Source organism: Diadema antillarum, unplaced genomic scaffold (assembly GCF_040938485.1).
Source record: "Diadema antillarum isolate AM-2024a unplaced genomic scaffold, OU_Dant_1.0 seq00001110_RagTag, whole genome shotgun sequence".
NCBI classification, from domain to species: domain Eukaryota; kingdom Metazoa; phylum Echinodermata; class Echinoidea; order Diadematoida; family Diadematidae; genus Diadema; species Diadema antillarum.
Genome location: NW_027271926.1, coordinates 69,622 through 94,647, shown reverse-complemented (window position 1 = coordinate 94,647; position 25,026 = coordinate 69,622). Strand labels below are relative to the sequence as shown.

The window sequence follows — 25,026 nt, the reverse complement described above, 5'->3', positions numbered from 1 at the left end:
CTTTGATCCCATGCTCGAAGCCGCCACTCAAAAATATTTGAAGTATGTGTCAAACTGGATCTGCCGCTCAGATGCGAAGACATCGACTCGTGTCTCATTGCATAATCACCAGCCACTTTCCAAGGAAGATATGTCTTTGTGATGGTAATCACTTTTCGCTATCCCTACTTACAAACCATGGGCGGTAGACAATGGTAAAGGCACGAAGGTGCGCGAATAGAAATTGCTCAAATATTGCTGAAATAGATATCAAAAAATTACTCGACTGTACGTGTCTGTACGCTAATCTGACATATTAATTTATAAAGAACTATACTTGAAGATGATACCATATTAGTTTCATTTTGCGGAAATAAGGAGAAAAGTGATAAAACCGGCTTTCCATGAGAGTAAAATTTCAAACACTTTCACAAAATACAGCTCAGATTTACACTTTTGCACATATTTTCGAACGGAATTGACTTTTGTTTTATATGCTTTATCATTAGGTGAAATTTCATTGCCTTTGATATTATAAACGAGCAGCATATACCCGATATTATGTTAGCGTTAAAAATGAATCTTCAGATTGCTCAGAAAGATGGCGGCTTCAAGCATCGAACATCAAAGACACAAATGCACCTGTGGAATTCTTTTGTCCATCCATAGAAAACTGACCGCTGATTGAATGATTATAGTCAATTGTAACTCCATCTCTCGAACCTCCTTGGTACAACATCTTTCCATTTATACTTTTCTTCGTTATAAATGCAAAGTCTTCATGTCGTCACTGACAATTGATGGCGCTATATCAGGAAGGCATGATATTACACAACAAGAGATCTCTATGACATGTATCGGAACACATCATTGGCTCGTTCCACCCCGTACAAACGATTGAAGCAGCTGCGCCTCCGCCATCCTTCCACCACTAAGCCGGGGAAGGGGGGGGGGGGGGGTACCCTTTATGAGGATTTGCACACATGCACACATTTTCCAACGGACGCTGTCACCAATTCCATGTGGTGTTATACGCTCCTGTACAAAAATATAGACCTTGTGCGTAATAATTCTATGATGGTGGCGGGGTGACTTCAAAGCGATTGGCATTTTAATATGAGAATACTCAATGTCCAAATGACCCCTGTAGAGATCAATGTTTAGTCCAGAATCTTTTGTTTTCATTATCTGTCTTCGTCATGAACGGAAAGCTCATGTCTTTATGTCGTCACGGACAACTGAGGGCGCTATGATATGTCAAGCAGAGCGGGTTGATCTATCAACCCGCTCTGATGTCAAGTAGGCACGACGACGACAGCTATTTGAACCTGTTTTGAAAACAACAGATACTTAAAACTTAAATGTCGTAATCTGTGGCTACTTTTGGAAATCTGCACATACAAGCTGTAATTCACCATCGTGCATTTATGTTTTATTAACATTGCCTTTCTGGGGACGATACGGGTCCTTAAAGACACTCAGTCGTGGCGAGTGGTTTGTGCGGCACGGAGACGAACGCAACACGCTGCCTCCCCCATTCTGTATCAAATGTAGTGACCCCCGAATGAGAATAGCGCTGGCTCAATGGGTCAGCGAAAATACGGTAGGCTACAAGAGAGCTCCCAGTGCTCATCTCCTAACCCAAAATGGCTGTCCCAGCGAGCCCCGAGAGCTTCCGAATGGACGCACACTCTCAGTGCGCATGCGCATGAAGAGAGGCCAAAAGAGCCACGCGTCTTCTGGCCTCTCTCCTCCAATCACCGCAACTCGCGGTGACAATATTTGTGTATGATGCGTACACACACACGTACACACACACACACACACACACACACGCCGCAGCGTCTTCTGGCCTCTCTCCTCCAATCACCGCAGCTCGCGGTGACAATGTTTGTGTATGATGCGTACACACACACGCACACACATACACTAAACTTTGTCTCAGTGGTAGCATTACACAAACTTCGGTCGTTCGGAGTTTACGTACCATTAGGGATGGCGATCGGCTGCCTTTAAAAGTGATTATGTAGTTCTTTAACAACATGATATGACGCTTTTGCAAGATTTGTGCATCATCACCAGAGCTTGTGACTTCTCTAAATACTTTTTTTTTTATGACAGCCATGACAACGTTCATTGTATTTAAAGGTATTCCAATATCAGAGTAAGTGTCATAATCAATGTTGAGAACGTCATCGATTTGCCCCTTCCCCATTTGCCCCATGATAATCATCATCGCCATCATCATCAACATTATCGTCATCATCATCATCATTATCATCATCATCATCATCATCATCATCATTATCATCATCATCACCATCATTGTCATCGTCATCTTTCATCATCATCATCATCATCATCATCATTATTATTATCATCATCATCATCATCATCATCGTCATCATCACCGTCCTCATCATCATCATGATCACCATCATCAGCATCATCATCATCATCATAATCTCCATCCTCCTCATCATTATCATCACCATCATCAGCATCGTCATCATTATCATTACATCATCATCATTGTCATCGTCGTCGTTATCATCATCATGAACATTATTATGATTAATGGTTGTTGGTTTGTATTTTCTCCCTATCAGTCCCACTCGAGTTCCACGAGATTTTGAAGGAGCACACTCAGAACGGGCTGCGAGTCCTTGCCATGGCCTGGAAACCACTCGACCCCTCGCTCACCTACGAATGCTGCCAAAAATTGGAGAGGTAAGGGGTCATGACCCCACGGCTTTGCTATTTCGACTACAACTCAAAATTTTCACTTCGGGAAGAGCTCCACTTATATTACTAATCAATTTGTAATACACTCATAAAAGTCAATCAAATCAGCCAAAGTGTCATCGAAATCTTAACATGAAAAAAAAAAACCCACACATAATGTACTAATGATAATGTAACAAATGGCTTCATGTTTTTTTCTATCGTGGTTGCAGGCTCAGACAACACTTATTTTGATGACAATTTAATCGTTTGAATGACAAGCAATGCGCTAGAAGAAAAAGACAAATTCAGTCCGGTTTCTGTTGTTCTTTCTGCCGTTTTTTATCGTTATCATTATAGTTGTTGTTGCAACCAAAGCTGTTAGAATACAGATATCATTAGTAGTATCATTTTAAACATAATCATTATTATCGTTATGAATATCGTTTACTTATCATCATTATAGTTATTATCGTTTGTAGTCTTAATTACTATTATCATACGCATCATTATCCCAGTGAGGCCATTAGTGCAGTCAAGCCATGCTTATGCTGACGGTCTCCCGATTTCTCGGTGAATCAAATGTAGTGCGGTTTTGTATTTATATGCAACCATAAACGTTTTGGAATGACTTTGTTTCAATAATGCTGCACCTTTGTATTGCTCCTTTGTCATTATTTTGGTTATGTTTTGTTTAGATTTTTTCGCAACCATGTAATTTCTTTTGATTTGATTTGAGAAGCAGAATAAATGCGAACGAACAAATATTATTGTTATTATTATTATTATTATTATCATTATTATCATTATTTTCGTCATCATCATCATCATTATAATTAGCGTTATTGTATCATCCTCGCTAATATATCATTTTGCCTCCAGAGACCAGGTAGAGACAGAGCTAAGGATGCTGGGTCTACTAATCCTTCAGAACACTCTCAAACCGGAGACCACGCCCATTATCGCCCAGCTGAAGGAGGCCAATGTCAGGACTGTCATGGTAACAGGTACGTCATCAAATCAATGCTCAAGTATGGCACGCCAAAGGGCAATATTTTCGTTTCATGTATTTCATATTCATCTAAATTTTCATGTATACATCTGTATTTCAAATGTGAAGCTAGCTATGAAGAGGAGGTGATGTCTGCTATTTCTTCCGGTATGCTGTAATCTAAAATACAGGGTGCTCCCATTATAAGGCACACGCTCAAAACGAAATCTCGTTTTATTGACAGAGTAAGAACTCAAGTCCCAAAACTATTACGTGTGTATTTCATTTGTTCGGTTATAATAAAATTTCGAAATAACGAGGGAAAATTACCGGTCCCGATGAGTATCCCCTTAAAGGACAAGTTCACCTTCATAAACGTAAGGATTGAGAGAATGTAGCAATATTAGTAGAACACATCATTGAAAGTTGAGGAAAATCAGACAATCCGTTCAAAAGTTATGAATTTTTGAAGTTTTTGTGCAGTACCCGCTGGATGAGAAGACTACTGCAGTGTATGAATAACTTAGATGTCACATGCGTACAACAATATAAGGAAAATATAAAGAGAATTTCACAAAATTCCATCTTTTGAAAAAAGTACACATTCCCCTGACTCGTTACCGACAATGTTATGGGTAATATTATTCCCCCTGCCTTTAGAAAGAGACAAGTCAAGTGCTCTTTTATTATGCGAAAAAAGTGAAAATATGTTGAATTTTCTTTTACATTTTCTTTATACTGTTGTACGCATATGACTCACAAGCGGTAGTAGTCTCCTCATCCAGCGGTTCCAACACAAAAATTTAAAAAATTCATAACTTTTGCATCGATTGTCCAATTTTCCTCAAACTTTCACTGATGTGTTCTACTAATATTGTTGCATTTTCTCAATCCTTATGTTTATGAAGGTGAACTTGTCCTTTAATGAATTGGTGTTATTTGCAACAATGCGATCGTATAGATAAACGTACAAAAGGTAAATAGGTTTATAGATGTGCTACTGTGACTGCGACAATCTATGCAATTTCTATGTTCGATCAGGTGACAACAAGTTAACTGCCATCCACGTGGCTCGAGCCTGCGGTATGATTGGACAGTCGGAACAGGTGGTGGAAGTCATAGCCACGACCCCACAGGGCGTGGAGGGGCCAGCCACCATCAAGTGGAAGCCCGTGCAGAAACCAAACGAAGCGAGCCGCCATTCAACTCCCATGCACCACAAGATGAATGGCCAGGTAAAACCCAGAATGCGAGTTTGTTTCCTTGTCTTTACCATGCGTCATACCAGGGAAATATCTGTGACATACTGTAACAGTAGCAAATCATATGCAAGCTCTTTTTTCTTGGGGAGGGGGTGGGGTGTTTGGTTATTTTCGCAGTGGTGTTGGCATCCAGACTGGATTGATCTTCTAATGAATCACGAGTGTTTAAGTCTATAATCATTTAACAGGAGTTACATCGCTCGAAAAAGTATCGTTCTTGGGAGTACGTTAATTAGCATTATTCCGTTGTCTACCTCTACAAACTTGTGACAATTATTACGCAGTCCCTGTTATGCCTCCTTTGATTTACTGGCATGGACAGAGCAAACATAAACATTATCAAACTACTCATTATAACTGTTATATTTTGCGTGATGTTTGATATAGATGAAACAAAGAAGCCGATGTGGTAATTCTTTTCTGTGCCTATAGTGATTGTATTTGTGAAACCAATGTCAAGCTGTCAATAAAAAGAAATGTTGTGATGCACTCATCATACACTGTAAGTGGCAAAATGCACATGATACTCAAGTTTTATCTAAAAGTGTCGTGTTGAAGATATGCAGGCAACAATACACCAAATGCAGTCAAACTCACCTTTATAGCCACATTCAAAGGACCGAAGAAAATTCTTCGAATTCGATGAATTTCGACTTACATGAGAGAGTAAACACACGGAATATCATCATCCGGGGTAGAATTTTTCTTCGACTTCACCAATCTTTCGACTTATGCGAGGTCGACTTATAGGCGAGATTGACTGTACAATGAAATGGGTGTCGATATCCGCACACAGGTGGAGGAAGAGGACGTCGCCCTCACCATCGACGACGGAGAAGAGGTGAGTGCCGATGTCATCAGTTCCAAGTACCACCTGGCTCTCGACGGCAAGACTTTCGCCATCCTCATGGAACACGCCCCGCAACTGATACCTAAGGTAAAACTCAATCTTGTTGAATGATGATGATGAAGAAGAAATAATAGCCGTAATAGTACAATTGTAGTTGTAGTAGTAGTGGTGTTAGTAGTAGGAGTAGTAGTAGTAGTAGTAGTAGTAGTAGTAGTAGAAAGATGATGTGATGAGAGTGAAGAAAGTGAAGGAAGACAAAACAAAGAAGAGAAGGAAAAAGGAAAATTATGTTAGTCAGTCCTCGAATAGATGATATAGTATTGGTCTGGTGAGAATTCAACCTTTAACTTTTTTTTGTGTGTGTGATACTGTACTTAGAAACTGCTTTATGAAATATTAAGGAGCTTAATAATCTTAAGGGGAATTTAAAGTTTATTCAAAGACAATCAGTTTTGAAATGGCTACCATATCCCAAAACAATGTGAAACAAAGCGATCCTAATGGAAAGTGGGTCCCACCTTTTATTAGGATTGCTTTGTTTTAGATATCTCAGCCATTTCAAAAGCAATTTTCATAAAATAAGCTTGAATTCTTCTTTAATTATATGTTTTCCGTATTTCATGAGAGGTTTCTCACTATCTCAAAAAAAAGAAATAGACATCACGAAACATTGGAAACCTGAAGCCCCTTCTCAATCGAAACTATACTTTCCTTGTAAGGAGAAGTGAAAACCCATCAATTACCTTTCTCCCACAGGTTGCCGCTAAGGGGAGTGTTTTCGCCAGAATGTCCCCAGACCAGAAGGCACAGCTGGTGGAAGCCTTGCAAGAACTCGAGTAAGTCTCCCCTCTGAATGATTTTTCCTCGAAATCTGATAGCTGTGATAGTTGTGATAACTGTCATCCTACCGGGTACCCATTTATACTCCTTGGTGGAGAGCCGCAATGTGGACAAAGTGCCTTGCTGGAACGACAAACGTGCCGAGCTTAGTTGGGCTTGAACCCACGAACCCAAACCACGCTAATGTGATTCAGACAAGCGTTCTTATATCAGCCACTACACTTTCCCTGATGGTATGGGTCCGATTTTGATAAAAATATCTACCATTCTGTTCGTCTGCGGGGCATTTCATGAAGCGTTTTGTCCGAGAAATTTGTTCTCATCCAATCATATGCAAGGATTTCGGATCAGTAGCTTGTAACAGTTTGTCAGGAAAAAAAGATCTGACAAAATGCTTCACGAAATGCCCCCCTCCCCGATCTTACTCTTTTCAATTAAGGCAACTTGAACATAGTGTAGGATTTCACTTGTCTGTACGCTTGTTTTGCTAACCATGATCTGACCTCCAGGTACTACGTTGGGATGTGCGGAGATGGGGCCAACGACTGCGGTGCCTTGAAGGCCGCTCACGCCGGAGTGTCCCTGTCCGAGGCTGAGGCGTCCGTTGCCTCTCCTTTCACCTCATCGGAGCAGAACATCAAGTGTGTGCCCACTCTCATCAGGTAGGACGAACAGATACAAGCCCGATGCCTACCCTATCAAAACTCACACTATATCATCACACAACAGTCAATCTCGCCTTTAGTCAATCTCGCACAAGTCGAAAAATCGGCTAAGTCGAAGAGAACATATCCCGGGTGATACCATTGTTAAGCACTTGTAAGTTTTATTCCGTAAGTTAAAACGCATAGATAAGTCGAAGGATTTTTTTCCCCGGTCCCATTGGATTCTTTTTAGACAAGGAATTGACAGTAGATGTTATACTCAGTAAATCATGGGGGTACTGTTGTAGTGCGGTATAGACTCTTAACTTTCAAACAGGAGGTCTCCGAGTTCGAATCCCGCCAAGTGCTTGGACAAGCTTTTACTCCCGTTTTAGCCGTACGATGTTCCCCTTCGACCCAGGTTCATCCTGGCATTTGGAGGGTAACACTGGCAGGGGCCCTCTTATAGAGCAGTCACAAAAATAAAGGGATACCCTGGATGAACAACACCATAACTATTAATGGTCGTCATAATGATAATCTATTGAGGCCTGGGCAAGTGAAATGAAATTAATGAACCATCGAGGATCGCTGGACACCGTATAAAATGAAGAACATCGTCGAGATGACTGCGTAATTATATTTAAGCATTGGGTAATTAGGATCAACCTTTTTCCACATGTCATGTCCATTGAGTAAAAGAAGTGTCAGAGATTTCATTTGAGTAGGCAGATAATAGAGTCAATGCAAACATGTCGGAGGAATCAGAGCAAACTACTGATATGCCTGTTCCTGGTTTTAGCATCCTACGGCAATAAATTGCCAGTTGAAACCTCAGCCTATCATAAATGAAGGAAAAAAAGAATATTACGATATTAAGACAAAGCAAACGACGCCTATTGGACAGACGTTTTCGATTTCTTTCTTTACATCGTGTAGGGAGGGGCGTGCAGCTCTTGTGACGTCATTTGGAGTTTTCAAGTACATGGCTCTGTACAGCATGATCCAGTTTGCCAGTATCATCATACTCAACAGTGTGAGTTTCCACCTCGAGAATTGTGTGATGCAGTTACATAGGTCTGCGTGATCACGTGATAAAGGACATCACGTGAGGCCATCACGTCACGATTTAGTGACTCACAGGACGTATACATAGAATATGGAAAAGAAACATCAAATGATGTGATGCATCACGCGTCTTTATGCATCACATTAACTGAAATCCTTAACGAATTATGGGAGAAATTTTGTCATTTACTGTGTCATTTTATGGAAAGGCTTATCCATTTATGAATTCACCCTAACGTTTCATGGGAGAATTTCTGTAATTTTTGTGTGTAATGTTTTATGGCCATGCTTATTGATTCCGAAACTCGAATGAAATACGGCGAGATCAAGAAAAAAATGGAGAATAATGATTTGGAAACAATCAGTTAAGCAATAACAAAAAGTGTAACGTGAAATATAACCAGATCGTCCAGTTGTTACCGAGCTTTAGGCTTAATGTTAAGTTTATCTCTTTTTATATCCATTTAGTGGATAGATACTACAGCGAGAAATCATTATCTGGTATTTGTCTAACTTCAAAGATTTATTTCATTGAAGTATCATTGACATATACGTGAGCAATCTCTTTTCATATATTGACAAAATTATGTTTGTGTGAAGTATTACAAATTCCTGTATCTTATTTTGGCTTTCGTCTCTTTTCCTTCCTTTAACTGCATGTCCTTTCTTGTTAGTAAAACGTTGAGTTTAAAGGAGAAAAGAAACGTGTTCTTTATCACAGATAATGGCGTTATATGAATAGTGTTTATCACTATCATCAAAATTCTTTGTTTTCAATTCAGCTTGATCTGTTCCCAAGCGACTGGATGTTCATGTACTGGGATATTGCCATAACAACGGTGGTGGCCATCCTGAGTATGTATTGTCTGCTGAATCCTTTTCGTGCCAGAGACTTAAAGGGATAGTACAGTTTTGGTTGAGACATAATTTCAGGTTTCTAACATTTTTTGGTGAGATAATGAGAAACCTCTTATAAAATATGAAAGAGCATGTAATTCTATGAGGAATTCAACGTTTATTTGATGAAAATTGGTTTTGAAATGGCTGAGATATCCAAAAAAGAGCGATTCTAATAAAGTGTAGGACCCACACTTTATTACGATCGCTTTGTTTTACTTTGTTTTTGGATGGTTCATTCATTCCAAACCCGATTTTCATCAAATAAACTTGGAATTCCTCTTAAAATGGCATGCTCTGTACTATATCATAAGTGTTTTCTTGGTATCTCACAAAAACTTAAAAGCCAAATTCTCATCTCCACCAATACTATACTATCCCTTTAAGAAAGTTTGCACAACTCTGTAGGTTTCTCTCTGACAATCGGCCCTCAAAGTACGTAACGGGTTAATGAAATTGATCTTGTCATTCATTGTTCAGTAACATCCTTAGTTTTATTGATATTTTAACATTACTGATCCTGAAACGTGACGATGTAACTATAGTGACAAAGATAGCGTTTTCTTTGCATCATTATACCCTTCAGAAACAACGTAACGGAAATGTCAGATGGTCACTTGGTGTAGCCGAGTGATTATGGATGATAAGCGTTAGTGTGAAACATACGATCATAAAAGGAGATGTTCTTATTGTAGTAATCTTGATCGTGGACTTAATGTCAAGATTTAGCGCCAGATATGGCGTAAAGCCTTTTGCGCCCCCCCCCCCAAAAAAAAAACGATTTGGGTGTGTATGACGTATAAGTCCGCAATTGACGTTATGTTGGGGGGGGGGGTGAATCATTAGAGTGCTGGACTCAGAAAAAACAAGTGCTTTCAGCTAAGTTGAGCACCAAATAAACTTTTTAAAATTCATATTCTATTTCTGTTCTATTCTTTTCTATTCTTCGAGACATATTCTTTATAGTCTTGAGTTTCATACATACAACGGACTTAAATCGTTCCAGATATGAGAAGATGTTCATTGCCTTCCTCTTGTAATTAAACAGATGATGATGATTTTTTTTTAAAATTCTGACAGTTAAACATTCAGAAATGACAATAAGACCTGAAACAGAAGAAAAGACCAAGACATCATATTATAATCAATGAGATCATTGATTGATCCTGAAAGGAAAAGGAAAAACATCTCCCAAATAGTAAACACTTTACAGCACACATCAGTTAAAATCAATAAGGTCTTGAACACGAAATACATAAGCTTGCAATATTATACACTTATCTAAATATCTAGAAATATCTAGAATACATGTTCATGGCAGTCTGACGTCATGAATATTCATGGACCCTTGGTAGGTACGATGCATATTTTCAGGAACTTAGGGAGCATGATGAATTGTTTCTTTGTGTTGCTGTTGATGTCACCAGTCGCAAGGAATCAGGCGTACACCAAGCTGTCGGTGCGCAAACCAACCAACAGTCTGATGAATATCACAAAAGCTATGATGGAAAAATGCATGTTTCCTGACAGTCTGATGTCAATGAATATTCATAGGGCCGTGGTAGAGACAGTGCATATTTTCACGAGCTTAGGGAGCATGACGCATTGTATCTTTGTATTGCTATTGATGTAACCATGCAGTCGCAAGGAACCAGGCTTACACCAAGCTGTCGGTGCGCAAACCAATCAACAGTCTGATTGATATCACAAAAGCTATGATAGAAAAATGCATGTTTCTGACAGTCAGGCGTCATGAATATTCATGGCGTCTTGGTAAGGACGTTCGTATTTTCAGGAGCTTAGGGAGCATGATGCATTGTTTGTTTGTGTTGCTGTTGATGTTGATGTCACCAGTCGCAAGGAACCAGGCGTACACCAAGCTGTAGGTAAGCAAACCAATCAACAGTCTAATGAATATCACAAAAGCTATGATAGAAAAATGCATGTTTCTGACATTCCGGTGTCATGAATATTCATGGCCCTAGATAGAGACAATGCATATTCTCAGGAGCTTAGGGAGTATGATCCATTCTTTCCTTGTATTGCTATTGATGTAACCATGCAGTTGCAAGGACCCAGGCTTACACCAAGCTGTCGGTGCGCAAACTAGCCAACAGTCTGATCGATATCACAAAAGCTATGATAGAAAAATGCATGTTTCTGACAGTCTGATGTCATGAATATTCATGGCGTCTTGGTAGGGACGATGCGTATTTTCACGAGCTTAGGGAGCATGATCCATTCTCTCCTTGTATTGCTATTTGATGTAACCATGCAGTTGCAAGGAACCAGGCGTACACCAAGCTGTCGGTGCGCAAACCAATCAACAGTCTGATGGATCCGTCCATGCTCTTCTCCGTCTTCATCCACATAATCCTACAGTTCATCGTCCAAGTCATCGCCTACGTCGTACTCACGCAACAACCATGGTAAGGAGAGTATTGGGCGCGATGTATGCAAATAGGGATAAAAATCCCTCGCACTTTGTCTGAACGTGTGAATGTCTTCTGCGCCCTCCTGCTGGAAAGAACAGAGCGTCTCACAGTGTGTTCACAATGTGTTCACAAAATATCATTTCTGGAAGTTTTGTACTCTTACATTTTAAGAGAAATGTAATTTTATATTTTGCCTTGCCTATTTATGTGTCTTGCCTGGAATATGTAAACAAGTTTGTGTAGTTCTATATATGTTTTTTATTTGTATTTTATTGATGATCTATTATATTATGTATGCTTGTTTTAACATCTATTGCACGGACTAACTGAAAAACACACCGTGGCTGATGTTAGTACAGTGAGTAAATAAAAAGAATGAATGAATGAATAGATGAAGGCTTACCACTTACAAAGAGGCCTTTTTTTAACGTTTTACCTCCCTGTCATTCCAGGTATGAGAAATTCGAAAAAGAAGCTAACAGCACCTCAATCGTTAGTTCCAAGGGCCAAGAAGCCACGACCGTATTCCTTGTGTCGAACTTCCAGTACATCATCGTCGCATTCATTTTCTCCAAGGGTCCGCCTTTCCGAAAGCCGATTTACACCAACTGTAAGAACTTTTCTCCCTCCTCCCACCTCCTCTTCTCTCACTCTTACCTTTTTTTCTCTCTCTCTCCCTCTTTCTCTCACACCAATAAGACAGGAAAGTGCGCGCTAATCCTGTACAAAACAAATGGACAGCGCACGGTCCTCATGCGTATTACGCACATCACCTTAGACCACGAAGCCAGCGCGTCTCAGGTGATGTGCGTCTTTGCCTGAGACGCGCTGTCTTTGAAGATGTGTTGTTGTTTATCAAGCGTCTTTGATTGTGAGATCATGTTGTTGCCAAATTTTTACCTCCACGAAATAATCCTTATTACTCTAAAATCTCGTTCTTCAAAATAATCCCCTTAATCGAAAAAAAAAGCTACGACTATAATTTTTTAATCTTTTTAAGATAATAAAAATACCACTACCTTTGGAAATGAATGATGTTTCTAGGTGTACTGAGTTTGTACTTAGTTCCCTTTTGTATCGTCATGTAGGGTAGCCATTTTGTGTCCATTTTTATGGCGCGCCTTCGTATCTTGTTATCTCTACTATCTTTGCTCTCACACATACACGCACACACATAAACACACCCTCTCTCACCCTTCTTTCCCTCTATCTTTCTCGTTCTCTCTGTTTTGCCCATTTCATTTTGTTGTCTGCACTGAATGAATCTTCTAATGTCATACACAAAGTAAACAGGTGCAGGCTGCATGGAAACAGAATATGTGTCACATGAGAAAATACCTTTCCTTTTTTTATTGTTTATTTAACTTATTATTGAAGCTGATGATTTTTTGTTAGATATATCTCCTATGTGTGCTGGTTGTTTTTCTTTATTTCTTTAAATTGTGTTTCTAATTTAATAGAGTGTGTTTCTCTTCTTGTCTTCTTTTAACTGTTTGCCAAATCTTTACCTCTAGGTTAGATATGACATCATTAGTGTGATTTTTTTTTCTTTTACTTTTTCCTGGATAAGGAGAGAGAAATCACCTTCTCCTCAAAGCCATTTTTTTTTTTTGGGGGGGGGGGGGCGAGGTAGAACAGCATCCGTTTGAGAGCAGACTTTTTTTTTCTGTGTGGTATGTGTTCGTCAACTAATGTTGGACAAAATTATGTATTATTATTAAAAGGGCTTGAAGGTTTGAAGAATATCAAGTAGGCTTATAAGGTATTAAAATGAAAATCAATCGACGTTTGGCGACTCGCTACATATAAAAGGCTTTCGCGGTCATTGTCATACATACAAACTGTTTTATAATGCTTAAAGGCATAATTTACCATTTGCAGATGAAACCAAAACCCAGTATTAGTGCTTCAAAATCGTTCTAAAATGTGAGTTAGGGATCGAAACAACCAATCTGAACCAGTATAGTCGATGTTACGTAAGTATTGTTAAATATACAAAATGTGAACAATACTTATAATAAAAATGTTTCCAGACTAAACCGTCTACAGTTATGGTTTAATGTGAAAAATAGTGATATCTTTTCTTCTTTTTTGTGTCTATTAAGTATGCTGATTTTAGTATTTGATTATTGCTGAAGTATATTATGCAATGTGAATTATTGAGTTTTGTATAATTATAATATATGTTTGGCACTTAGAAACTGGGTGTTAAGCGCGATATAAATGTTAATTATTATTGCTATTATTATATCTCCTTTTATTTTAGACTTTATTGGAAAAAAATATATGGTAGGATGTTTTGTGATACAACTGACCTTCACATATGCATCAAAAGTGATATCTTTAACATTCTTTAAATTACTGCCCCCAAAAGTAAACGGGACCTTTTACCTCTCAACATAACGCATGTTAAACCATTTTCTTCATCTTTATTCACAGATCTGTTTACGGCAAGTTTGATCATCTTGGCGGGCTTTTCAATTTTTTTGATGTTTCCAGTTAAGGCCATCTACGACAAATTTGAGGTACGTTACATGAGAGACGGGTAGACTGCTGTTAATATATCAGTGAAGTGGGAGGAAAATCAAACAATATATTTAATATAATAAGTTATGCATTCTTTGGGTTTTGCTGCCACCATTGCTGGATGACTCGAAGAAAACTTTGTGCGACGTCGCGGATGGGCAACGATAAAGACATTTCAAAGAAAGAAAATTCGAGATATTTTCACTTTTCTATCATTATGAAAGTGCACTTGATATTCCTGTCTCAGAAAGCCAGGGTATTTCTTTTTATGCCTCCGCCACGAAGTGGTGCCGGAGGCATTATGTTTTCGGGTTGTCCGTCCGTCCGTCCGTCCGTCCGTCCTTCCGTCCGTCCGTCCTTCCGTCCGTAATGAATTTTGTGGACAGGGTAAATATCAAAACTTTTTGAGGTATCCTAATGAAACTTGGCATGTATGTGTATTAGCGGGTGAAGTTGTGCCTATCAACTTTTGGGTGCACATGCTCAAGGTCAAAGGTAAAAAGGTCAAGGTCAAATACGTAAAATTTCAATATTTCCACCATATCTATGCAATGCCTGAAGATATTTTCTTGAAACTTAGTGTGTACATGTATTACCCAATTAAGATTCTCTGGTGAAAGTTTGTGTCATTAGGTCAAAGGTCAAAGGTCAAAAGGTCAAGTAAGAATATAAAAACTTCACCTTTTTTCTCTGTACCTTGGAAATTGTTCAAGGTACCTTCATGGAACATAGCATATATACAGTACTGCCTGGCAGTGATTATCTAGAGAATTTAGGGTTCATGGGGTCAAAGGTCAGGGGTCAAAGGTCAAGGGCAACACTTCAAAATTTTACTATTTCCCTCATGTTTATGCAATGCCAGCAGGATTTTTTTTTTTACACTTGTTGGATGTATGCATGTATAACCGAATAGAGATTCTCTGGAAAGCTTTTTTTTTTTCTTTTGTTTTGCCTCAAAGGTCAAAAGGTCAAAGCTCAAGTGACAGTGCTGAATTAGTTTTTTCCTCCATATCTCGGAAGTGGCTCAAGTTATCTTGATACGTACTACCTATTTATGCATGTTCTGCCTGACAGTGATTATCTTATGAATTTTAGGGTCAAAGGCCAGATAAAAATCGTAACAATTTACCATTCAATACAGAAATTTTTCTCCATACCTTGAAAATTACTCAATGCATAAACGTATGAATGGGTCAAAGTCAAGTTAAAATCCTTAAATCCCAAATACATGCTCTCCTATTCATCCAATTAAACCTAGGTCAAGGAAGGTGAACATTCAACACATTTGTGCCAAACTTGTCATTTTAATATTTTGCCAATTTTGTGAAAATGTAATCACACATTGTCCACATGTACTATCTATACCTATTAGGAGAATCATGCATTATGGCGGAGCCATACCAGTCGCCATAGCGACATTTCTAGTTTCAATATGCATGTATTGTGTACGTTTAATAGAGAAATGACATTTTGTGAAATCCTTCTATATTTCCTGTTTTACCGATGCCCATGCATGACGTCAAAAATGTCGTTGTAGTCTCATGCAGCAATGGTGGCACAGAAACTTGAAGCATCGGTTACTTTTCGACGGATTGGCCGATTTTGTTCAAACTTTGTCGATGTGTTTTGCTAATATTTCTGCAATCACTCAATTCACGTATATATATATTTTTTAGATTCTCCTTTGGATAAGACACAGGAGATAACAATGAGAAATTCTTGTAAAAGAAAGAGTAAAAAGTAACTTGTTTTCTGTTGTGGCCAGTCATTCCTGAAATATTGATGTTGTTTCTTTAGTAGTCCATCTTGAGTTTTTCTGCCCTTTTACAAATCTGCAGTAGAAGAAAAAATGGACATTTATAACGATTCGTGGAATTGTTTTGGTGTGATTATTTTTATTTATATGATGTAAGAAAAATGTCATTATTCGGCCGTTGGCTGCAATGTCATTATTATCAATAGACAATTTCAATCAATCAATCAATCAATCAATCAATCAATCAATCAATCAATCAATGCATCCATCAACCAACCAACCAGTCGATCGATAGATCAATCAATCAAGTATCAGTCAGTTGATCAATCGAGCGATCCAAAGGTCATGTCAGCAGCACAACAAACTAAAACATGCAATCAAGTTCTCTCTCTCTCTCTCTCTCTCTCTCTCTCTCTGTCGGTCTCCATCCCCCTCCTTCCTAATTCCTCTAATAATATCTTTTTGACTTTCTTTGGTCTTACCAAACCAGCTGGTGTCGCTGGACTTGCTGTTCCGTGGCATCATACTCGCCTTGGTCCTGGCTCACTTCCTAGCGGCAATACTTCTTGAGGTAACTGAAATTACTTTGGGAGGGCGGATATTCCTTTCTCTGAAGTCTTACACTTTGCAAAAGATCGTTTATAGTGACGTCTCTGTAATTTACAGTCATCATGTGTTCAAACACACGGACGAGTCACCTCACTATAGACCCCTATCACCTGCTATCGCGGCAACCAATTCAATAAGTTCTTTTCAGTACTTTTAATCATTTTTGATGTGAACGTTGCTGATTTGACATAATTATTTCATTTGTACATCTGTCATGTGTTAACGTCATGTTTTTCAAATGGACCACCAAAAGCAAGATATTCTTCACATTATCACATTATATTTTATTTCAATTTACGTTTCAACACTTTGTCCATCAAAAATAATTGTGTAAATGTCTTGCCCATAGCCCTATAAATGAATTCAAAGAGTATTCAACAGGTCTAACTAGTAATTTTCATGCGGCTCAGACACCCACACTATCAATGCGTTGAGGTGAACGTAGATAACAACAATGTACCTTGTTCCATCCCAGTATTCAAATATTCGACTTTTCCCTAAAATTTCAGAATTTCCTCGCTGACACTCGAGCGGTCAAGAACTACGCCACCTGCCGGAAGTGTCGCAAGGGTGCAAAGGTCACAAAGCACGAAGTGCTCATCCGGGAACTGAATTCAGATTCATCGTGGCCGCCCATCAACTCGACCACCAGCCCGAGCAGGACGAACGGCCACTCGGCTAAGGAGACAGACGTGTAGGTAAAGAAGTGCCCGGCAGCCATTGCCCCGCGGAATCAGAGTGGAATATTTAGATTTGAAAAAAGCGACCTCTACGTTATACACGGGTTCCTTGTAAAGGATAGTACGGTGTCGTCCTTATGACATCGCAGTGGTGAATCGTTTTGATAACCTGCATATCCTTACTGAGGTGTCATCTCAACTGACGTAATATTCGTCGCTGACGACGTCTACTTATGTACACGATGTGTATTTCGACACTGGTGAACACTTGAGTTTTCGTCCAGGACAGTATCGTTAATTTCTTGTAAATTTCTCTTGAAAAATATATATAGAGAAGTAAAGATCTGCACGTTAACTCTATAACTCCCTCCACCCCTCCCCCGCATCGGCTGGTAGATCGACGGCGTGGTTGAACACCATACAGTTGCCGTTGTTGCAACACGGTACAGTACAGCACAGCGTTCGCGCATGTGGTCACGTTATTGATGCAAAAGACACTTTTTCTTTTTCCTCAAAAAATTCCCCCCCCCCCCCTTATCCCTTCCCCCGTAAAAGAAAGAAAGGAAACGAAAAGATAATGGATCGTTGGTTCGTCTTGCTGCTTGTCGTGATAAAGCGTCTACAATTATGACATTAATATCATGAAGAGTGGGGAAAAAACCCTCACTGTTCCGATACGTTGATGTTCTTTAAAGCAAAGGCGTCAGACATGATTATATTGAGAGGAGGCGATTGTTACGAAAGACTAATAATTAGTAATGTTGGTTGAAGTGACAGATGTGTCAAAAATGGGAAAACGAAAAAGTTCTTCAGCCTGACATATTTTCTAGTGTTTGTCATTGTACGGATCATTTGTCAATGCAACTATTCAAAGTGTCGCGGAAGGATACTCGTGGTGTGTAGAACACATCGTTAGGTGTATTCAGAATTGTTTTATTCAGATTTTTTTTTCTATCATTGGTGATAGCAATAAGTATTGTGATACTTGGTTCGTAGTAACCTCAACGCGTATGAATGCAATAAATTGGATCCATAGGTCAATGGAGACTTGACTAATCTTATAGCAGTTTTCTTTTTCTTTTTCTTTTTTTTTGGATAATATTGAAATTATCAGCTATGAAGAAAATAAATGATTGTGTTCGGCATGATTGATGGTATAATCATCTTCGATAGATACAACAAATTACAGTTACTTCATACCATATGTCTATTTTTTTGCAGTGGACTAAAATTGAGGCAATCTAGCCCAGTTTATGAAATTATGAACGTTCACAAACAGAACGTATTTAAATCACCCAAAAAAAAAAAAGAAGAGTAAAAGCATTCAGATATTCCACGCGACTAGCTTTGATGTATAATGCATTTTGTTTGAGTATCATAGTGATGCCAAACATCCGCTGTATGAGGGCAAGCCATAATGATTTTCATGTTCTTATTTATGAAGATGTAAACTACTCGTATAGTGTGATATTGTGACTACCTACGATCTTCCCCTTTTAGTGTTATATACATAACCAATTTATACGATGATTTTATATTAATACAACACAGTATATGTATATCTATCAATCTATCTATCTATCTGTCTATTTATCAATCTATATAGAATTCATATTGCTGTTATACATAAACATATCAAAATTATATATTATCTGCGTCGGTTATATCTCATAACATATTGTATTTTATCTGTGTATAATCGGAATTGAGCGTCTTAAAAAGATACACGACTTATCAGGGCCAATTAATTATGTATTTGCATTGATACGGACCACGATGGTGGTTTTCCGGTTTCAGATGATAGAATTATAGAACTTGCAAGATGGCTCATGAAATTCGTGTAGAATATTAAGAAAAGGGTAATCACTAACCGGGTATGCTGAGAAAAGTTTCTTCTCAGTATAGGTATGCGGATGTCGACGTAAACCGAAGAATTGTACTTTCATATTCATTATACCTGTCAGTAAAGGATATGCTCAATGAGAATATGTTTTGTTGCATGAACTAGGTAAAGCAATTGCACCTGTTTGGTGAAAAGAATTCGAAAGATTTGTTTTTTTCCACAAAGAAATTTTATTCATATAAAGATTCAGGTACAAAAAAAAAATGTCACATGCAATACATAAAGACAAATGATCCAAATTTGACAGGCAACTGCGAAACAACTAAATAATGTAAATGCGATTCCAATTAATATTAGATACAAAACGTTTAGTTTTCTCAGACATATATTCATCTACTTTTCTCGCTTGCTTTAAAAATTGACAAAATTGGCTGAAATGTAACGATTTCATGTTATTTCTTACAGAAAATATAAAGTATTTTGCGTACAAATAAACCACGTTGTAACATTTTTAGGTCGGAAGATTTTTAGGTTCCTTCTTATGACACGAAAAAAAAAGAATCACCCGGCATAACGGCATCTAAGCCTAAGACTTGTCGCTTGCTTAATAATGATCCTGATCAATTATGTGTCTCCGAAATAGTTACTTACTCCACATCTTCTGAAGACATTACCCATACACAAATGGGTGGTGTAGGTACTCTTTATCCCCACTTCTTTCAAATGTCTATGCGGGAAGAACAACAAGTGAACAAAACCACTTCAGTTCGCCCGCGATTTCATGCATATTACACTGGATGAATACTGCACCACAGTTGTCATGATCACGTTAACCACTAGAAGTATTTGAAACGACTCCCTTGGCTTTGTGCATGTAGAAGAAAATGTGATATACGTCACGCATACAAGCAATTTACGTGGGTATTGAGGTGGTTTGGGTTGATTTTATGTCGTTCTTCAATACTTGCGGTATTTATTCTGCTTCCTGTTTGATGGATTACAGATAAATGACAACAGAATCTGATGGTTTCTAAGCTAGCCTACGAGTTCGGCATTGAAAAAAAGGTCCATAAGTCATACAGCCCACAAGTCACAGAGCCCATGAGTTCGACACTAGGCAAATAAGGCCCACGACTTCGACACTAGGTAAAAACAGCCCACGAGTTCGTCATTACAACACTTGGCTTAATGTGTCGGTTTCGTGGGCATTGTTGGCTTGGTTGGCTGTATAACTCATGGGCTGTATGACTTGTGAGCTGTATGACTCATTGACTGTATTTGTGACTCGTAGGTGTCGAACTCGTGACGTGCACCCGTAATGTCTGGGTGAGGGTATTCATAGCAATATCTTCTGTCATTTTCTTTTTCTCAGTCCATCCATCTATCTGTCACTCTGTGTATAAATCTTTCTGATTTCATTATGTACCTGTCCGTCTACTGATCTATTTTGACATTCTCTCACTATCTATCTCTCTAGTCTGTTAAAAAAAAGGAGAAGGAGAAGAAAGGGAATTGTTGCAGTTTTCTAAAACGGGTCACGAATGCCAACATTGAGAGATTGTTGTGGCATCAGTGCAAATGAGCTTGTAACGATTACTGCTGATTGTATAATTATGACACACTGATTGAAGCCAACCGGTATTTTGGGGTCACAGTTTCACTAGTGGCGTGACATAGCTGTCTTTCTGTATGAAAACGCTGTGAGGTAAGAGACAAATCGTGGGATTATTGTTTAAATTTCGTTTACTTTTTTCACTCTTTATTTATTACTGGTATATCTGTTTACGTATATCAAAGTCCTTTTGTCCCTCATCACAACAATGTTTTTTTTCAGTGAAAATAATGTGTGATTGAGGAGAAGTCAAAGTTCTCAACTGTTAAATAAGTATATGAATGAAACATGATAATTATATGATAGCCATATGTGTGATGCCGTAAATTGACTATTGGTCCCATGTGTTGAAATATTGCAATGAATAGATGTTTTTCCCCAATACATTTTCAGTGACTCAGTGAATTCCATAGACAGAAAGACCGAGTAGATGATATCTGGAGGTTGAGGTATAAATATAGGAAGACATCGAAGAGATTCCTGCTTCCTATCTGTGATCATAGCGATATTCCGTGCTGGAAAGAACACAGTGTCCCACAGTGTGAAACACAACGTGAAACACAGTGTGAACACATTGTGAACACAGTGTGAAGTCTCTCCACACTGTTAAATGCGATCATTTTAACAGTGTGAACACATTGCGAATCATCAATTCACAGTGTGAATCAGTTAACAGTGTGAAACAGAACATTAATACGTGATTACCCTGTGAAAAACCACACCACAGTGTGAAATAATCTTCACACTGTTGAATTCGAGCGTTTTCACATAGTCGACTATGTGAACACAGAGTGAACACACTGTGGGACACTGTGTTCTTTCCAGCAGAATTATGGCAACGTGTCAATAAATGGAACTTGAAATGGGAAACAATTCTCGGAGACCTGTAACGAGAACTATGTTCTAATGTTCTTGCCAGTTAGATAACAGGTCTTCATGAAAAAGATTTTAGATTTAAAGGAAAAACACATAGTTGTATTTTTTTTTTGTAGATCGTGTTTGTGTCTGAATAATTATTCAAAGGTATAATGTGGTTTGTTTTAAACACGATATAGCATCTTGAGGACGTAGATCTAGTAGCACGTTTACAAAGCCTTAATAGACATTTCGTCCATTCGTGCAGAGTGAATCTGATGTATTTTATACTTTAAAACAGGCTGGGATTGGACCTGTCATTCGATGTATCGACAGACTTTTTGGTTGTGATAAAGTCCGGGTCGTTGATATTTTGTGGATCAAGATGTACGTGTGAAATTATCAAATTCAAATCCAGTAGAGTGTGGTATATGCAGATACTTATATATATATATTTCAACAATATAGATGTGTGTTTTCTTTCTCCAAATCACCCGCTGTGTACAAGATTTCAGAATGTAAAATTTAGTCGTTTCATAATTATACGTCTGTCATTTTTCCTACACCCTTACCCCCACCCTGTGATATCCTTGATGGTTAACCTGCGAAATGTTTGATATGACTATAACATGAATCCGTAAATACCCAGTGCACCGGTGCAATCGTTACTACTCCATGTTCTCTGGCTTTCTTGTCTTTTTAGTCATGATCTTGAAAATAGCTTTATACAAGAACATTTTAAGTAACCCCGTCTTTTGAAACACTACTTAGGATTCCGTGTGCTGTTAAGTGGCGAGGGCAGAGTATCCTCTTAGCTGCAGGAGTTTGCTGGAAAAGAAATTTCATTCTATTCTTCTTTGTGAGGAGAAGTGCAGGTTGTATCTGCACACTGTCCTAGTCAACTAACTAAAGATGTGTTCCCTTCCATCATTATGAACAGCAGGCGTAAAGCCACGTGGATTGTCTGTGATAAGTGTGAAGAAAAGAATCTGTAATCTGCATGAAAATTTGTTTCATTTAAATCGACACGTTGTCGTCAACATTCAACGTATAATGTTTTGACATTGTGTGTGGCATGTGCAGCAGGTTTGCAATAGAAACTGTACTCCAGACATCTCGAGCAAAATAACGCTATCGAATCTCTTTAATCCACAAATGGCATTTAGACAATACATGTACTTGATAACTGCCTTTATTTCATAAGCCCCCGCCCCGTTCTCCACGTCCTATTGGCTGAAACGCTAAAAGCCTCTGGCGTTGCGATCGCACGCCATTACAGTGGCTTTAGTGCATGCTTCGACTGCAGAATTTTAGAAATAGACAGATACGGGTTTTGATAAAACATGAATGCTGCACGTTCCTGCTTGTATGTAGGCCGACCTAATGGGAGTGTGTTACGCATCGTTCCCTAATTGTGAAAATCGAATTATCGAAGGTATAATCATCTGAATAGATTTTGACCCAAGATTTTAGGAATTGATTAAGAAAAAGCCTTCTTGCGAATTTAAAAAAGTATTCATCGTAAAGGGAATTCAGTGGACTCCCCCCCCCCCCCCTTGAGGTGATTTAGTTGTCCTCTAATACCTATCGATGCAGTAACTGTTATCTAAGTGATTTCAAATTAGGCCACTCAGATGCATAAGCGTTTTACTACCTTCTATGCAAGTCATTTTAGCTTCTTCTGGTAAAAGATCGCAATACAATAATGTATACGATAACCGTGACGTAATATGAATGTGTTAATTGGTTTTGTACTTAGAGGCCACCATCTTTGGTCACCCCTCCCAGTCGTCTGCCTGACCCGGCGCTCGAGAATCGCTGTGATTGGTCAATCCATCAAAGACGCATTCACCACCTCTTATTCCATGTATTTGGCTGTTGGCTGAGAGAAAATCTCTCAGTGACTTTCAGTACGCGTGTCTAAGTGTTGTACCGCCTGTAGTATAAACAACAGTCAAATATAGTCAAGTGTAATTCTATACGATTGAAAAGTTAAAATCTGAGGACAACGCGCATGCGCAAATCTACACATTCGCATTCCATTCGATAAGTTATTTGCTGAGTAACAACCTCCGCTCAACGCTCAACGAGGTAATGCGCGGATTGTCATGGCCGGATGCTCTGCATTGCAGACGATTTGTGGAGTGGAATTGAGAGACATAATATGCTGCATTTAATGAGGTCATTGTCCTTAATAAAGGTGAACATAGTATAAGAATAAAGATACTGTATAGTCTCATCTGTAACAGCGATGTCGAACAAATATGACGTCACGACCGATCCAATGCTGTCTATCAAACGATTAAAAAATGATATGAATTTTTAACCCTTTTAACATCTAAATAGCTGTTTGCGGTTTGGTTGCAGATTTACGTAACCTCTTTGGATAAAATTAAGAAGTAGTTACCGTTCTCATCGCTTCAAGTAATCATTGAATCAGACATAAACATTTAAAAGTCTAGTTTGTACATTACTTCTATTACTAGTTCTCTTTGTAGGCAGTTTTTTAAAGCACTGTAAACACAATGATAAATCGGGGGAAGATGAAATAGTAACAACAAAGGAAATCAGAGAGGGTTTTTTTTTTCCTGGCTTCCCAATGTTACTTATTCCAAATAGTAATTTTGTTTCAACAAAAGAAATATTCAATTACTCTAAATAAAATAATTAGTAGTCAAAATCCATTTGCTCTTGAAGTGACGATGGGAGCGCTCAAAGGGACGGACGATACCAACAATGAAAAAGTACCCCATGTAAAATTTCATTTTCGAGTTTCTGGATGTGCGAAATAGATATTTCCGTATGTGTGCGTGCGTGTTTGTGTGTGCGTGTCCCAACTCCAAGTGGTCTATTTCAATATTTCAGCAATAATGCTTTGAAACCTTAAACATATCGATTGAGTGGGTGTTAGTGGTGTTAAGTTTTAGTGGTTTACACTCATGGATACCTAACAAAAAAAGATAGACTAGGATCAAAACTGGTTAAAATGTTGTGGTATTTAAACTCTGTACACTGGTCAGTTCGTCCGAACAGCTATGCCACGATGTGTGAAGGATTTAGATCTCATGTAGAATGAGATACCGTCATCAATGTTTATTTATTTTTTGTATGTTTCACTCATACCACTATGATTCGGTGAAGATGTATTTTTGATTTGTCCGTAGATTGTGAGATGGTGCTAAATAGATTGTATGAATAAATATCCTCCGAACACACCATCATAACTTGTTGTTGTCTACCGTTTCATTTTGTTTTCAGTACTGTCGTTCCAGACTTTGAAATGCATGCATGAATAGCAGCAAAAGCGATTATTTTCTTTATCTATAGCTTTCTTAACTCAGAATAGCGTTGTATACAAAATTATTAAACTGCACAGGGCGTTAGCAAGAATTATCCTCAAGATACTGCTAGTAACGTTGAAACAATCCAAAACACACGATAATAAACCAAGCCTG

At 38.5% G+C, this 25,026-nt stretch overlaps 1 protein-coding gene across 1 annotated transcript in view; it reads left to right on the top strand.

Moving 5' to 3' along the window:
* LOC139743828 (polyamine-transporting ATPase 13A3-like) overlaps window positions 1-21,178 on the top strand; it is a 72,394-nt gene extending 51,216 nt beyond the window's left edge. The window contains exons 19-31 of the mRNA XM_071654284.1: window positions 2,589-2,709; window positions 3,586-3,710; window positions 4,736-4,929; window positions 5,753-5,893; window positions 6,563-6,642; window positions 7,156-7,308; window positions 8,230-8,326; window positions 9,141-9,213; window positions 11,534-11,684; window positions 12,143-12,300; window positions 14,130-14,215; window positions 16,463-16,543; window positions 17,091-21,178. Of these exons, the coding sequence (XP_071510385.1) occupies window positions 2,589-2,709; window positions 3,586-3,710; window positions 4,736-4,929; window positions 5,753-5,893; window positions 6,563-6,642; window positions 7,156-7,308; window positions 8,230-8,326; window positions 9,141-9,213; window positions 11,534-11,684; window positions 12,143-12,300; window positions 14,130-14,215; window positions 16,463-16,543; window positions 17,091-17,279 (1,649 nt within the window). The 3' untranslated portion in view covers window positions 17,280-21,178. The remainder of the gene's footprint in view (window positions 1-2,588; window positions 2,710-3,585; window positions 3,711-4,735; window positions 4,930-5,752; window positions 5,894-6,562; window positions 6,643-7,155; window positions 7,309-8,229; window positions 8,327-9,140; window positions 9,214-11,533; window positions 11,685-12,142; window positions 12,301-14,129; window positions 14,216-16,462; window positions 16,544-17,090) is intronic.
* The last annotated feature ends 3,848 nt before the right edge of the window (window positions 21,179-25,026 follow it).